The sequence below is a fragment of the Oncorhynchus masou genome, chromosome 28 (genome assembly GCF_036934945.1).
Source record: "Oncorhynchus masou masou isolate Uvic2021 chromosome 28, UVic_Omas_1.1, whole genome shotgun sequence".
Classification (NCBI taxonomy): domain Eukaryota; kingdom Metazoa; phylum Chordata; class Actinopteri; order Salmoniformes; family Salmonidae; genus Oncorhynchus; species Oncorhynchus masou.
This window is the reverse complement of record NC_088239.1, coordinates 24,194,727-24,209,839: the sequence shown is the minus strand read 5'-3', so window position 1 is coordinate 24,209,839 and position 15,113 is coordinate 24,194,727. Positions and strand designations below refer to the sequence as shown.

The window sequence follows — 15,113 nt, the reverse complement described above, 5'->3', positions numbered from 1 at the left end:
GTCAGAGGTGAGGAAGAGGGACAACGAAGTCCCCGCAACTTGTGTCCATTCTACTACTCTAATAATGTCATGAGGAAAATGGATGCCATTTTGAGCGATGCCATGTTGCACAAGTACAATGACTGAGTGTCATTATGGCTTACTAAAAGTAAGTTGATGTACTTATGCATGTGTGCGTCCCAAATGACAGACACTATATTCCCTATATAGTAGACTACATAGGTTATAGGGTGCTATTTGAAAGACAGCCTATGTCTTTGGTCAGGTAAGTGTGGAAGATGGTGATGTTAAATTAGTAACATGTCCGTGATCGTGCGATGCATGAATGAAATGGATGGATGCCCTGAATGAATGGTTGACTCTATATGCTGTCATGCGTTTTCATTCACATGCAGGGGACACACATTCATCAGGTGTGTGGGGAGGGGGGTTTCCTTATGTGAAAATGTTTTCTGCTCTTACATACTTCATGTCTATCAAATATAATGCTATAATAAATATCAGCATTTTGTTTTGTGAGGATAAACTTGTGATTAAACTGATGTTTCTTGACAACTGCCACACTGACCAGAAAGGTTCAATTCAGTTTGACTAAATATACATTTCTTCTCAACTTGGAGCTGGGCAATACCAGTTGAGCTCTCTGAGCTTAGTAGTTAAGCCAAGACCGGCCAAAAAGTGACTTTTCAGACAGATATTCTGATGGATATGACTGATGCATGTGGTGGTGCAAGGAGCTACAGAAAGAGATGTGCACGTTGGTGTTTGACTCAAACAGCAGATAAGTTGGTGTATGATCTGGGGGGGGTTCAGACGGGTAAACATTTTTCTGTTGTAATTATGGAGAATTTGGCTGCATTGTAGAAAGATGATACCCCCTCAGGCTTCACGATGACATTGGAAGAAGCTACCTTCAATTAAGAAGAATTCAAAAGATCCAATCAATCGATTATTAGTTAGCGTAGGTAACTTCCCCCGGCATGCAGTCACACACCAAGCAGCTCGGCGCCTTATGGATTATTAGTGCGAATGAGTCAATGAGATGGCCCATGCAGTTATTAGGAAGAGAAGCCTCTTTCAAAGAGAGAGGCTACGTCCCAAATGGCACCCTATACCCTACGTAGTGCACTACTTTTGACCAGGACCCATAGGGCTCTGGTCAAAAGTAGTAGACGCCATAGGTAATAGAGTGCCATTCGGGACATATCCAGAGAGATCATAAAAGAAGTGTGGATACCTGTGTGGTTCATAGCTGCCTCCATCTTTACCTCCTGATCAGGAAAATAAGAGCAGTTTCAATGTTAATGTCTCAAATCAAATTAGAGGGGGGATAAGAGAAAATAAGGAATCATTCACATTGGAGATGCTTCTTCATGCACGGGACAGGACAGACCCCGCTAGGCCCCTAGAGGAGAAATGATGGTGCAATTTGAGTATGGATGGATGGAGAGAGGGAGGGAGCGATGGAACAAGGAGGAGAGGAGGTGCAGGTTGGGGCAGGGTGGAGGGGATGGAAAGATAGGGATGAAGGTATATTTCTTTGGGTTCCCTTACGAAAAAAGATTGCAGTTAGAGTGCAGTATGCTGTAAATACTGCATCCAAAATAAAAACATCTTTACTGCAGTAATTTTGCAGTGTAACTGTAGTTAGAGTGCAGTATAAGTGCAGTTCGGCAGCTTTTCTGCAATCACTGCGTCCAAAATACGACAGTCGAACGCAGTTAAGGCACTTTTACTGCAATCATTTTTTTGTAGCTAGCTAGATAGAGAGTGTGGCTTTATGAAGGGTCCCAGCTTCCCTTGGAGGTAAATCAGTCATTCAGGTGATGATGATGTCCATGGGTGAGTCCAAAACACAAACACATGATGTTGTTAATGTTTCCAAATCATCAAGCAGTGATATGACAACTTGTTCTTAAACTTCGTAGCACAAAGCCAATACCCCCCCCCCCCAAAAAAAATACCTTCACAGAAATATAAACTATTGTACGTCTACTGTGCTGGTATAACGAGTTCACTGAGCGCAAGTTTAAAACCAAGAGCTCATATCACCGTGGCAAGGTTTTTAACTGCTGCTAGTGTGATGTCATCTCTCAGGGACACTTAGCTGTAAATAGCCGTCATGGTGGTGAAAAGCTAGACGTAGTCGTCAGAGTAGCCAGGCTCAATAGGCTTGTTGACAGAGCTCTCATAGCTAACACTGTGTGAGTCACTGAAGGCAGGGTGTCTGGCCAGAGCACACAATAGGATAGGGAACGTGGCAAAATATTTGGGGGATGTCCAAAATGGCCTATGGACCCGTGTCAAAAGGAGTGCACTTAATAGGGAATAGGGTGCCACATGGGATGCCAATTTAGAGGGATACTAAATTTGATTGTAAGCCACTACCCACAGCAGAATGAGTTAAACTGAGGGACACACTATTGGGAATGCATCCCAAATGGCACTCTATTCCCTATGTAGTGCAATACATTTGACCAGAACTATGTAGACCCTGGTCAAAAGTAGTGTACGACAAAGGCAATAGGGTGCCATTTGGGATGAAAACCTAAACCACTTCCACAGCAGAAGGAGTTGAAATGAGGGACACAATATTAGGTTATCATTATATCCAAAACCAATTCAAAGCTCTATTTCGGTTTGTTGCCGTACCATTCTGAGTGACTGGCTCGGCTTGGCCGCAGAGGGTTTCCCTGTGCGTGTCATGACTACAATACAAAACAAACCAAGATATTCACTGTGTAAAACCCAGGAGAAATCCAATGACCATAAACTCTGGATAACACCGATACAAATCATGCAGTGATGAAAACATTATGGATGTCCAAGTTCCTGTGAAAGTAGAAAATGTTCATAGTGTGTCTCATCGGTGTGCTGCGGACTGGACACGAATCCCTGAGGTCAGAACTAGGACAGGGAGTGTGTGTGTGTTTTTAGACAGAAATAAACAGACAATGGAGACATAAGAGAGACACACAGAGGACTTAATGATGACCCCCTCGACCTTCCTTCCTATGTTGAAATGTTTGCGTACATCAGTGAGAGAATTACCCCCGTTTACATGCAACTAATGACATGCAGGTACAGGTCAGGACTGAACCTGGGTCAAATAGTGTTATTCATACACCTAGTATCTTGTTTCAGTTTAGGGCTTCAAAATTCCAGTAACTTTTTACGCAGATTTCCTGCTTATTCCATCCTGATTCCAGGTATCTTCCATCCGGGAGCTCTGAAAAACCTGGGAATTTTGGAAAAGTTACTGGAATTTTTAAACCCTAAAGTGAGAAACATGTTTTATTAACAACACACACATTTGGTCTGAATGTACGACTTGTTTACCCTAATCAACCACTGCAGTGGTTAGTCTTCAGATCCGTTTCAGCCTCTATTCTGTTGTAGACCAGATGGAAGTAAACCACTCAAGGGTGAAATTTTCCCTAGGTACAGATCTAGGATCAGCTTCGACTCCCCCAATCCTCACCTTAACCATTAGCGGGGGAAATGACAAATTGACCCACAATCAGCGTCTAGGGGCAACTTTACCATACTCTGAGGTAACCCAGTAGAGAGAGTAGTAATAGTAGTAGTAGTAGTAGTAGTAGTAGTAGCAGTGTAGCTACTACTAGTACTGTAGTATATGTGTTTACCTGTTGTGTCCAGGCCTTTGGGTCGGGGGTTACACTGCTTGTGTCCCTGGCAACTCCTCATCTCCATCAGCTGAGCATGGAGGGCGTTCAACACCTCTCTGTCCACCGAGTACACCGCGTTGGTCAGCTACACACACAGACACATCCACACAGGTTAATACATCGTTATTGACAAAACAACCTACTAATGAAAGGTGCCTGTGTGTAGTCCACTCCGTAGAAACAGAATAGAACAGAAAATGGAGTAAAATAGAAAATAGAATTGATTCCATGTCTATGGTCCACTCACCTGGTAGGGGTCGTTGTTGAGGTCAAAGTACTCGAGGAAGCCCGTAGCAAACTCACAGAACAGGGTGTTGTGTGTCTCGTTGATGGTTCTCACACACCAGTAGGTGTTGTTGTTGGAACTGGTGCACGCACAGAACCCTCCAACTGAAGGAGAGGAAGGACAGGGTTAACCAATAGAACCCACACAGACACACACAGAGAGAGAGAGAACCCTCTAACTGGGAGAAACCAAAATAATAGCCTGTTTCAATAGACTGATACACTTGGTCATCACTTCTGATGATACAGACCCTTTATTCAACCAACGGTATTTACTGAGCTGTGGGAGTGGTGGGTACATCTGTGTGTATGAATGTGGCTTCATTACTGTGTAGGCTACAGTGCTGAATGACTCAAATGAGAATGCATGTGAGTACAGTACACATGTAGGTGTAGTAACTACTTAGTGCAGTTCCATTTAGGTATAGTAACTACTTAGTACAATACACGTGTAGGTGTAGTAACTACTTAGTACAGTACACATGTAGGTGTAGCAATTATTTAGTACAGTACACACGTAGGTGTAGTAACTACTTAGTGCAGTTACATTTAGGTGTAGTAACTACATAGTACAGTACACGTGTAGGTGTAGTGACTACTTAGTACAGTACACGTGTAGGTGTAGTAACTACTTAGTACAATACACGTGTAGGTGTAGTGACTACTTAGTACAGTACACATGTAGGTGTAGTAACTACTTAGTACAATACACGTGTAGGTGTAGTAACTACTTAGTACAGTACATGTGTAGATGTAGCAACTACTTAGTACAGTACACGTGTAGGTGTAGTGACTACTTAGTACAGTACACGTGTAGGTGTAGTGACTACTTAGTACAATACACGTGTAGGTGTAGTAACTACTTAGTACAGTACACGTGTAGGTGTAGTGACTACTTAGTACAATACATGTTGGTGTAGTAACTACTTAGTACAGTACATGTGTAGATGTAGTAACTACTTAGTACAGTGCACGTGTAGGTGTAGTAAATACTTAGTACAGTACACATGTATGTGTAGTAACTACTTAGTACAGTACACGTGTAGGTGTAGTAACTACTTAGTACAGTACATGTGTAGATGTAGTAACTACTTAGTACAGTGCACGTGTAGGTGTAGTAAATACTTAGTACAGTACACATGTATGTGTAGTAACTACTTAGTACAGTACACATGTAGGTGTAGTAACTACTTAGTACAGTGCACGTGTAGGTGTAGTAACTACTTAATACAGTACACATGTAGGTGTAGTAACTACTTAATACAGGACACATGTAGGTGTAGTAACTACTTAGTACAGTACACATGTAGGTGTAGTAACTACTTAGTACAGTGCACGTGTAGGTGTAGTAACTACTTAGTGCAGTACACACGTAGGTGAGATAGCTACTTAGTGCAGTACATGTGTAGGTGTAGTAACTACTTAGTGCAGTACATGTGTAGGTGTAGTAACTACTTAGTGCAGTACATTTCTAGTAACTAATTAGTACAGTACATGTGTAGGTGTAGTAACGTCTCAGTACAGTTACATTTAGGTGAAGTAATTTACTTAGTGCACTACACATGTCAGTGTAGTAGCTATTTGGTGCAGAACACATTTAGGTGTAGTAACTACTTAGTAGTTACATTTAGGTGTAGTAACTACTTAGTACAGTACACGTGTAGGTGTAGTAACTACTTAGTAGAGTACACGTTTAGGTGTAGTAACTACTTAGTGCAGTTACATTTAAGTGTAATAACTACTTAGTACAGTACACGTGTAGGTGTAGTAACTACTTGGTACAGTACACGTGCAGGTGTAGCAACTACTTAGTGCAGTACATGTTTAGGTGTAGTAACTACTTAGTGTAGTTACATTTAGTTGTAGTAACATAGTAACGTACGGTTCCAAAAGGGGGCAGTCTGCCAGTGGTCGTTGCTGTGAGTGAAACATGTCAGACCAGGTAGACTACAGTCATCCCCCTTCTTCTGCCTCTTCCTCTCTTTCCTCTCCTTCTTCTTCCTCCTGATCTCGTTCAAAAGCTGGGTCTTCCCATCCACTTCCTGGGCAACCTCCCTGCATGACAGACAGACACACCCACCAGTCAGATTACAGTAACGACCCAACAGAGTGATATCATCACCCTCTCTGCCCTCGCAGTGCCCTCTCCATGTTGCCAGTCAGTTACCACAGCGATGGATGGAACCATCGGCGGGAACTACCAAACTCCTGTCTGGTGGAGCCAAGAACATGACAGGTTCTAGCTCCTCTCGTACCACATTATCATTTTTCTCTGGGCCATTCTAGCCTCTGCCCTTCTCCCTAGCCCCATTTTCCTAAGCACACAGATCACTACATAACACAGCTGCTTCGTATTGGCATTCTAATCCGTTCCCTGTGCCTCCTTTGCGCATCCCAAATGGCACCCCGTTCCCTATATAGTGCACGAATTTTGACAAGAGCCCTATGGGCCCTGATGAGAAGTGAGAGACTCAACCACCTGGTGCAAGGTGATGGCTGTGTTAGAGGGACGATGCTTGGGACGATCACTTCCAGATCTCTGCACTGAAACGCAGGCCTGGGTTTGACTGGAGAGCATGCACACTCCATGCAAGTACCATGCAGACGTACCACAAGACAGGATAACGCACAAGACAAATGGGGCCACACTGGCGATGAAACATATCAAACTCACGGAGTATTAAAGATGCAGTACATCTATGAAATTCTATTGGTCAGTTGAGCACTTCTAGACTGCAGGCTCACTGTGCACCCCAAATGGCACCCTATTCCCCCTATAGGGTAGTAGTGCACAATATAGAGAATAGAGTGCCATTTGTGATGCAACCTTAGTGTTAATATGGTTGAGACGAACAGGGATGGGCGACGGACGATGTGTGGCAAACACGGACACACTGAATTAAAGGAGAGGACGAACTCACTTAAAGGGATGGAGCTGATCATTCTTGTTCTTCAACCTCTCTGCCTTCTCTCTGTTTCTCTCTCCTTTGCTATAGTAGCTGGTTTTAGTAGAGAGGGAAGAGCAACTAAATATGCCGGTTGTTTTGTTTCCTTTCCACGAAAGCTTCAACTCAGGAGAGTCAAGATGAATAATAAAGGACTGATGACTCATAGGCTGCATTTACACAGGCAGCCCAATCTGATCTTTGGCCCAATTATTGTCAAAAGATCTGATCTGATTGGTCAAAAGACCAATAAGTGTAAAAAGACCAGAATTGGGCTCCCCGTGTAAACGCAGCCTAGGTAACAATTGTCAGGGTCACAACAAAGGACTGAGAGATGGCCACACAGAAAACAGCAGATATGACAATGCACTATACTAGGGTTTACTCTTACAGAGTCCCCTCTGTCATAGTCATTATTGTCACTTTGGGAGCATTATACAAGTGTTCAGATTAACATTTTTTGTATATTTAAGAATAGTACACATATTTGGGGGCCCTCAATGAGGTACATTACTGACCTGTTCTTACCACAGTCACACCCGTCAGGTCGTCTCCTCTTCAGGTGACCTCTGACCTCTCGCAGGTTCTTGATCTTGTCCTGCAGGGCCTCTATCTGTAATGGAAGGCAACATCTACTTCAACTTGAAGGGTAGGCAAGGTGGGAGATGGGGAGGAGGAGAGGAGAGATGGGGGAGGAGGAGAGAAGGGGGAGAAATGGGGGGGAGGAGAGAGGGAGAAATGGGGGAGGAGAGGGAGAAATGGGGGAGGTGAGGGAGAGATGGGGGGAGGAGAGGGAGAGATGGGGAGGAGGAGAGGGAGAGATGGGGAGGAGGAGAGGGAGAGATGGGGAGGAGGAGAGGGGGAGATGGGGAGGAGGAGAGGGAGAAATGGGGGAGGGGAGTGAGAAATGGGGGAGGAGAGGAGAGATGGGGGAGGAGGAGAGAAGAGGGAGAAATGGGGGAGGAGGAGAGGGAGAGATGGGGAGGAGGAGAGGGAGAGATGGGGAGGAGGAGAGGAGAGGGAGAGATAGGGAGGAGGAGACGAGATGCAGACACCAACTAACCTCCTGGTCCACGTAGCTCTTATGGTCCTTCCAGGCTCTGGATGAAGAGTAGATCTCTCTCTCACAGTGGACGGTGTCATTCATCAGGATGTAGCACCTGTGAGAGGGACGGAGAAGGAGAGAGAGGACAGAGATGAATCAACTAACCACATTTTACAAATATATTAGTCACAAAGGGCTTAACTGCTTGCCTGACAACTCATTATGAATTTAATTTAGTTGCGCTAGCGATTGCACAGTACATCGGTCTAAACCTGCTGCCCTACAAGTTGTTTGTGCCGATTCATGTTCTGTGTAGGCCGGCTCTTGCCCAACCCATCGGTTTCTGTGACCAATTAGAAGGGTCCGAATGTGTTCACATTCTCAACAAGTCGGGGTGGAAGGAAATCCAGACTCATTGTGGAGAAGAAACGTTAGTGGGCGTGGCGTTTGGCCAGAGCCAAACGACATGGGAAATGATGTAAATATATCACTAGCCACTTTAAACAATGCTACCTTATATAATGTTACTTACCCTACATTATTCATCTCATATGCATACGTATATACTGTACTCTATATCATCGACTGCATCCTTATGTAATACATGTATCACTAGCCACTTTAACTATGCCACTTTGTTTACATACTCATCTCATATGTATATACTGTACTCGATACCATCTACTGTATATTGCCTATGCTGCTCTGTACCATCACTCATTCATATATCCTTATGTACATATTCTTTATCCCCTTATACTGTGTATAAGACAGTAGTTTAGGAATTGTTAGTTAGATTACTTGTTGGTTATTACTGCATTGTCGGAACTAGAAGCACAAGCATTTCGCTACACTCGCATTAACATCTGCTAACCATGTGTATGTGACAAATAAAATTTGATTTGATTTGATTTGAGCCATGTGGATGGGTAGCCAGGCAACTTAACTGCAACCCAGGTCAAAAACTACAACCCCGGCCAACCCCCCCCCCCCAAAGCAAGTCAAACAGACAGGGCTTCCAAAAATGATCTTGGTAGGAACTACATGTATGTCTTCCAAGTGTGCCTTTGGTATAGCTGGGGTATATGTTGGGGTACATACTTGTGTGTGACTTTGACAGAGTTGGGGTACCCCACGGTGTTGGTATCGTCCGCCAGCATCTCCTCTGACCCGTCTTCTGACTCCAGAGCCATCTCCTGGTCCTCCTGCTCATAGTGGCGCTTTCTGATGACACGTCTCCTGACCGCCGACTGGTCATCTGCCGCAAGGTCAATGTCATAGATCTGCCCTTCAAACTCCACGGACAGAGATCTGGTGGATCTTGTGTGGACGAAACGAGGCCTGTAGCCTAATTGATAACCAAATATCACAGAGAGTTAATTAACAGACTTTTTTCATTTCTTTACTCATGTATGTTGGTATTCGGTATGTATGTCATTAGATCTCATCCTGTCACTTAATCTGGAAACAAATGGCCCTTTCTGAACTGAATTGAATGTGATAATTCCATGAGCAAAATGTTGCCACCACTAGGTGGTGCCACAACATTCCAAATAACCAGACCATTGATCTACTGTCAGGAGCTATCTCCACCAGACCAGTAATCTAACGTCAGGAGCTATCTCCACCAGACCAGTGATCTAATGTCAGGAGCTATCTCCACCAGACCAATGATCTACTGTCAGGAGCTATCTCCACCAGACCAGTGATCTAATGTCAGGAGCTATCTCCACCAGACCAGTGATCTAATGTCAGGAGCTATCTCCACCAGACCAGTGATCTAATGTGATCAGACCAATGAAATGTCAGGAGCTATCTCCACCAGACCAGTGATCTAATGTCAGGAGCTATCTCCACCAGACAGACCATGATCTACTGTCAGGAGCTATCTCCACCAGACCAGTGATGTAATGTCAGGATCTCCACCAGACCAGTGATCTAATGTCAGGAGCTATCTCCACCAGAACAGTGATCTAACATGCTATCTCCACCAGACCAGTGATCTAGGAGCTATCTCCACCAGACCAGTGATCTAATGTCAGGAGATCTCCACCAGACCAGTGATCTAATGTCAGGAGCTATCTCCACCAGAGTGATCTACTGTCAGGAGCTATCTCCACCAGACCCTAATGTGATCTCCACCAGAACAGTGATCAGGAGCTATCTCCACCAGACCAGTGAGTGATCTACTGATCAGGAGCTATCTCCACCAGACCAGTGATCTCCACCAGACCAGTCTAATGTCAGGAGCTATCTCCACCAGACCAGTGATCTAATGTCAGGAGCTATCTCCACCAGACCAGTGATCTAATGTCAGGAGCTATCTCCACCAGACCAGTGATCTACTGTCGGGAGCTATCTCCACCAGACCAGTGATCTAATGACAGGGGCTCTATTCGTACCTCTGTCTCTTCCCTGCATGTGTCTCTTTAGAGCCTGAGTAATCCTGAACAGTAAATCAAAGCTTAGGCTCTGGCAGACATGGACATGGTTGTCATTCCCATAGCCCAACATACACAGCTTTAAATACAGAGTGGTAAGTCCACAGATGGATATATGTTACCATAACTGTCCATCTCCATTCTCTATGCCCCTGTAACAACATCTACCCAGCTACCATTGAGCAAGCTGGCTCAGGACGCTACTCCCTGGCCTGGACCACCCTCAGCCCCATCCCCAGCCTCCACCCCCATCCCTCCACTCCACTCACCTCGTCCTCCAGAGGAAGGTGGGAACTGGCGGTGTGAGCGCCCCGGGCGGTCGGACCTGGAGGGTTTGTCGAGGCTGCTGTCAGGGCCACAGTTGCAAGGGTCCCTCTGCCGGCTGTCGTAGCTGCTGCGGGACCTCAGGCTCCGGGCCCTCTTCCTGGGGCCTTCCTTCAGACCACCTCCCTTACACTTCTGGATACGCCACTTCCCTGTGATCTCCTCCACGCAATGCCACTTCTGTAGAGGAGAGACAAGGAGACGGATGGTTATAAAAGTGGTTGATGATTTGAGTTATGGTTTTTACTCCACTCCAATGTAAAGGTCTTTGAAGACATTGAATGTGTCTCAAATGGCACCCTATAAAAGTAGTGCACGATATGGGAAATAGGGTGCCGTTTGGGAAACAGGTTGACTCTTTGTGCTTTGTTAACATCGCGAGAATCGCTCCTATAGTGTATTTCTTAATGAAATCGCGCTCTTTCTCATCACGACTTTGTCAACAGATACGCTTTCTCGGAGTCCGTGCCTGAACAACACGTATGTTGGACTGCTGTATTCAATGGGGAAGAAAGTTGGACTGAAAACAAAATGTTCCCTTTGAGTCTCATATGGAAAGTGGGACAACGGGAGCGAGACATTGATTCCTAATTGAGCCCAAGGCCTTTCCTTTCCTCTGCATTACATTTACAGACATCCAGACAGCACAGTGCTTCTGACAGACAGACATCTCAACCAGATCACAGACAGACGCGGTGGGAAACAGAATCCCAAAACTGAAGAGAAAGATAAACCAGAACCACCACATCAAATGAATTGGATCAGTCTGCTGTCTGTAAACCAAGTGAAAAACCCTTTCCCCCTGTCTTATTCTCCGTCTCGCTCTCGCGGTCTCTCACCATCTCTTGGTCTCTCTCTCCCGCTATCTCTCTCTCTCTCCATCTCTCGGTCTCTCGCTTGCTCCCTCTGTCTATACCGCTTTCTGTCGCTGTCTCACTCTCTGTCTTTTTCTTTACCTGTCTATCAGTCTCTTTCTTTACCTGTCTCTCTCTCCGTCTCTGTCTCTTTCTTTACCTGTCTCTCTCTGCGTCTGTCTTTGTCTTTACCTGTCTCTCTCTCCGTCTGTCTCTTTCTTTACCTGTCTCTCTCTCCAACTGTCTCTTTCTTTACCTGTCTCTCTCTTCGTCTCTGTATTTTTCTTTACCTGTCTCTCTCTCCGTCTCTGTCTTTTTCTTTACCTGTCTCTCTGTCTCTTTCTTTTCTTGTCTCTTTCTCCATCTCTGACTTTCTTTACCTGTCTCTCTCTCCAACAGTCTCTTTCTTTACCTGTCTCTCTCTTCGTCTCTGTATTTTTCTTTACCTGTCTCTCTCTCCGTCTCTGTCTTTTTCTTTACCTGTCTCTCTGTCTCTTTCTTTACCTGTCTCTCTCTCCATCTCTGTCTTTTTCTTTACCTGTCTCTCTCTCCGTCTCTGTCTTTGTCTTTACCTGTCTCTCTGTCTCTTTCTTTTCTTGTCTCTTTCTCCGTCTCTGTCTTTCTTTACCTGTCTCTCTCTCCATCTCTGTCTTTTTCTTTACCTGTCTCTCTCTCCGTCTCTGTCTCTTTCTTTACTTGTCTCTCTCTCCGTCTCTGTCTCTTTCTTTACCTGTCTCTCTCTCCGTCTGTCTTTTTCTTTACCTGTCTCTCTCTCCGTCTCTGTCTTTTTCTTTACCTGTCTCTCTGTCTCTTGTCTTTCTTTACCTGTCTCTCTCTCCAACAGTCTCTTTCTTTACCTGTCTCTCTGTCTCTGTATTTTTCTTTACCTGTCTCTCTCTGTCTCTGTCTTTTTTTCTTTCTCTTTCTCTCTGTCTGTCTTTCTTTACCTGTCTCTCTCTCCATCTCTGTCTTTTTCTTTACCTGTCTCTCTCTCCTTTACCTGTCTCTGTCTCTTTCTTTTCTTGTCTCTTCTCTCCGTCTTTCTTTACCTGTCTCTCTCTCCATCTCTGTCTTTCTTTACCTGTCTCTCTCTCCGTCTCTGTCTCTTTCTTTACTTGTCTCTCTCTCCGTCTCTGTCTCTTTCTTTACCTGTCTCTCTCTCCGTCTCTGTCTTTCTTTACCTGTTTCTCTATCCGTCTCTGTCTCTTTCTTTACCTGTCTCTCTGTCTCTTTCTTTACCTGTCTCTCTCTCTGTCTCTGTCTCTTTCTTTTCTTGTCTCTTTCTCCGTCTCTGTCTTTCTTTACCTGTCTCTCTCTCCGTCTCTGTCTTTCTTTACCTGTCTCTTCTCCGTCTCTGTCTTTCTTTCTTTCTCTCTCCGTCTCTGTCTTTCTTTACCTGTCTCTTTCTCCGTCTCTGTCTTTCTTCACCTGTCTCTCTCTCCGTCTCTGTCTTTCTTTACCTGTCTCTCTCTCCGTCTCTGTCTCTTTCTTTTCTTGTCTCTCTCTCCGTCTCTGTCTCTTTCTTTTCTTGTCTCTTTCTCCGTCTCTGTCTTTCTTTACCTGTCTCTCTCTCCGTCTCTGTCTCTTTCTTTTCTTGTCTCTCTCTCCGTCTCTGTCTCTTTCTTTTCTTGTCTCTTTCTCCGTCTCTGTCTTTCTTTACCTGTCTCTCTCTCCGTCTCTGTCTTTCTTTACCTGTCTCTCTCTCCGTCTCCGTCTTTCTCTTTACCTGTTTCTCTCTCCGTCTCTGTCTCTTTCTTTACCTGTCTCTCTCTCCGTCTCTGTCTCTTTCATTACCTGTCTCTCTCTCCGTCTCTGTCTCTTTATTTACCTGTCTCTCTCTCCGTCTCTGTCTTTCTCTTTACCTGTTTCTCTCTCCGTCTCTGTCTCTTTCTTTACCTGTCTCTCTCTCCGTCTCTGTCTCTTTCGTTACCTGTCTCTCTCTCCGTCTCTGTCTCTTTCTTTACCTGTCTCTCTCTCCGTCTGTCTTTTTCTTTACCTGTCTCTCTCTCCATCTCTGTCTTTTTCTTTACCTGTCTCTCTCTCCGTCTGTCTTTTTCTTTACCTGTCTCTTTCTCTTTCTCCGTCTCTGTCTTTTTCTTTACCTGTCTCTCTGTCTTTCTTTACCTGTCTCTCTCTCCGTCTCTGTCTTTTTCTTTACCTGTCTCTCTCTCCGTCTCTGTCTTTTTCTTTACCTGTCTCTCTGTCTTTCTTTACCTGTCTCTCTCTCCATCTCTGTCTTTTTCTTTACCTGTCTCTCTCTTCATCTCTGTGTTTTCTTTACCTGTCTCTCTGTCTCTTTCTTTACCTGTCTCTCTCTCCATCTCTGTCTCTTTCTTTTCTTGTCTCTCTCTCCGTCTCTGTCTCTTTCTTTACCTGTCTCTCTCTCAGTCTCTGTCTCTTTCTTTTCTTGTCTCTCTCTCCGTATCTTTCTTTACCTGTCTCTCTCTCCGTCTCTGTCTCTTTCTTTACCTGTCTCTCTCTCCGTCTGTCTCTTTCTTTACCTGTCTCTCTCTCCGTCTGTCTTTTTCTTTACCTGTCTCTCTCTCCATCTCTGTCTTTTTCTTTACCTGTCTCTCTGTCTCTTTCTTTACCTGTCTCTCTCTCCGTCTCTGTCTCTTTCTTTACCTGTCTCTCTCTCCGTCTCTGTCTCTTTCGTTACCTGTCTCTTTCTTTACCTGTCTCTCTCTCAGTCTCTGTCTCTTTCTTTTCTTGTGTCTCTCTCCGTCTCTGTCTCTTTCTTTACCTGTCTTTCTCTCCGTCTGTCTTTTTCTTTACCTGTCTCTCTGTCTCTTTCTTTACCTGTCTTTCTCTCCGTCTGTCTCTTTCTTTACCTGTCTCTCTCTCCGTCTCTGTCTCTTTCTTTTCTTGTCTCTCTCTCCGTCTCTCTCTCTCTTTTCTTGTCTCTCTCTCCATCTCTCTGTATCTTTCTTTACCTGTCTCTCACTCCACCTCTATCTTTTTCTCAGTCTCCTTGTGTTCTTTCTTTACCTGTCTATGTTCCAAACCCCCAGCTGCAACGCCAGCATAATCTAGTTAGTGGTGCACATCCACAATGTCTCCTACCCCCAACTCCATGAATCAGTCAAGTTGAAAGGGAGGGGTCAAAGAAAGTGAAAGCTCATTCGGCTAAGTAAGTAATGTGATAATTTGGCTTAAAGTGTTTGGGGTTGCATCCCAAATGACACCCTAGTCCCTATATAGTGCACTAGAGTGACCAGGGCCTACTACCTTTTGACTCTGGCCAAAAGTAGTGGACTATATTGTGAATAGGGTGCAGTTTAGGATGTAGGTTGGAGGGGGGGACATATCTGCGGACCATGGCAGTGCAGACGGTTGCTCGCTGCCTGGTGAGTGTGGGAACGAGAGTGCCAAACAAAGGACTATGGGTAGGATCGGGTTTCCTCTGTGGACCACTCACTCAGAGGCTCACTGACAGACAGCTGACTGACAGATGGCCCTGACAGCCATGTTATATCAAGAGGGCAAGGGAGGGAGGAAGAGAGTTGGAAGGAGGGGAGAGGGAGCGGGGA

At 44.9% G+C, this 15,113-nt stretch overlaps 1 protein-coding gene across 3 annotated transcripts in view; it reads right to left on the bottom strand.

Moving 5' to 3' along the window:
• sulf1 (sulfatase 1) overlaps positions 1-15,113 on the bottom strand; it is a 70,807-nt gene that overhangs the window by 2,604 nt on the left and 53,090 nt on the right. Inside the window, exons 11-19 of one of the 3 annotated variants that reach the window (XM_064941635.1) lie at positions 10,675-10,909; positions 9,066-9,312; positions 7,983-8,079; positions 7,438-7,532; positions 6,896-6,973; positions 5,857-6,029; positions 3,937-4,079; positions 3,648-3,774; positions 1,238-1,271 (exon numbers count right to left, since the gene is read on the bottom strand). In XM_064941635.1, coding sequence (XP_064797707.1) covers positions 1,238-1,271; positions 3,648-3,774; positions 3,937-4,079; positions 5,857-6,029; positions 6,896-6,973; positions 7,438-7,532; positions 7,983-8,079; positions 9,066-9,312; positions 10,675-10,909 — 1,229 coding nt within the window. The remainder of the gene's footprint in view (positions 1-1,237; positions 1,272-3,647; positions 3,775-3,936; positions 4,080-5,856; positions 6,030-6,895; positions 6,974-7,437; positions 7,533-7,982; positions 8,080-9,065; positions 9,313-10,674; positions 10,910-15,113) is intronic. The other 2 variants (XM_064941633.1, XM_064941634.1) reach the window with 2 other exon arrangements.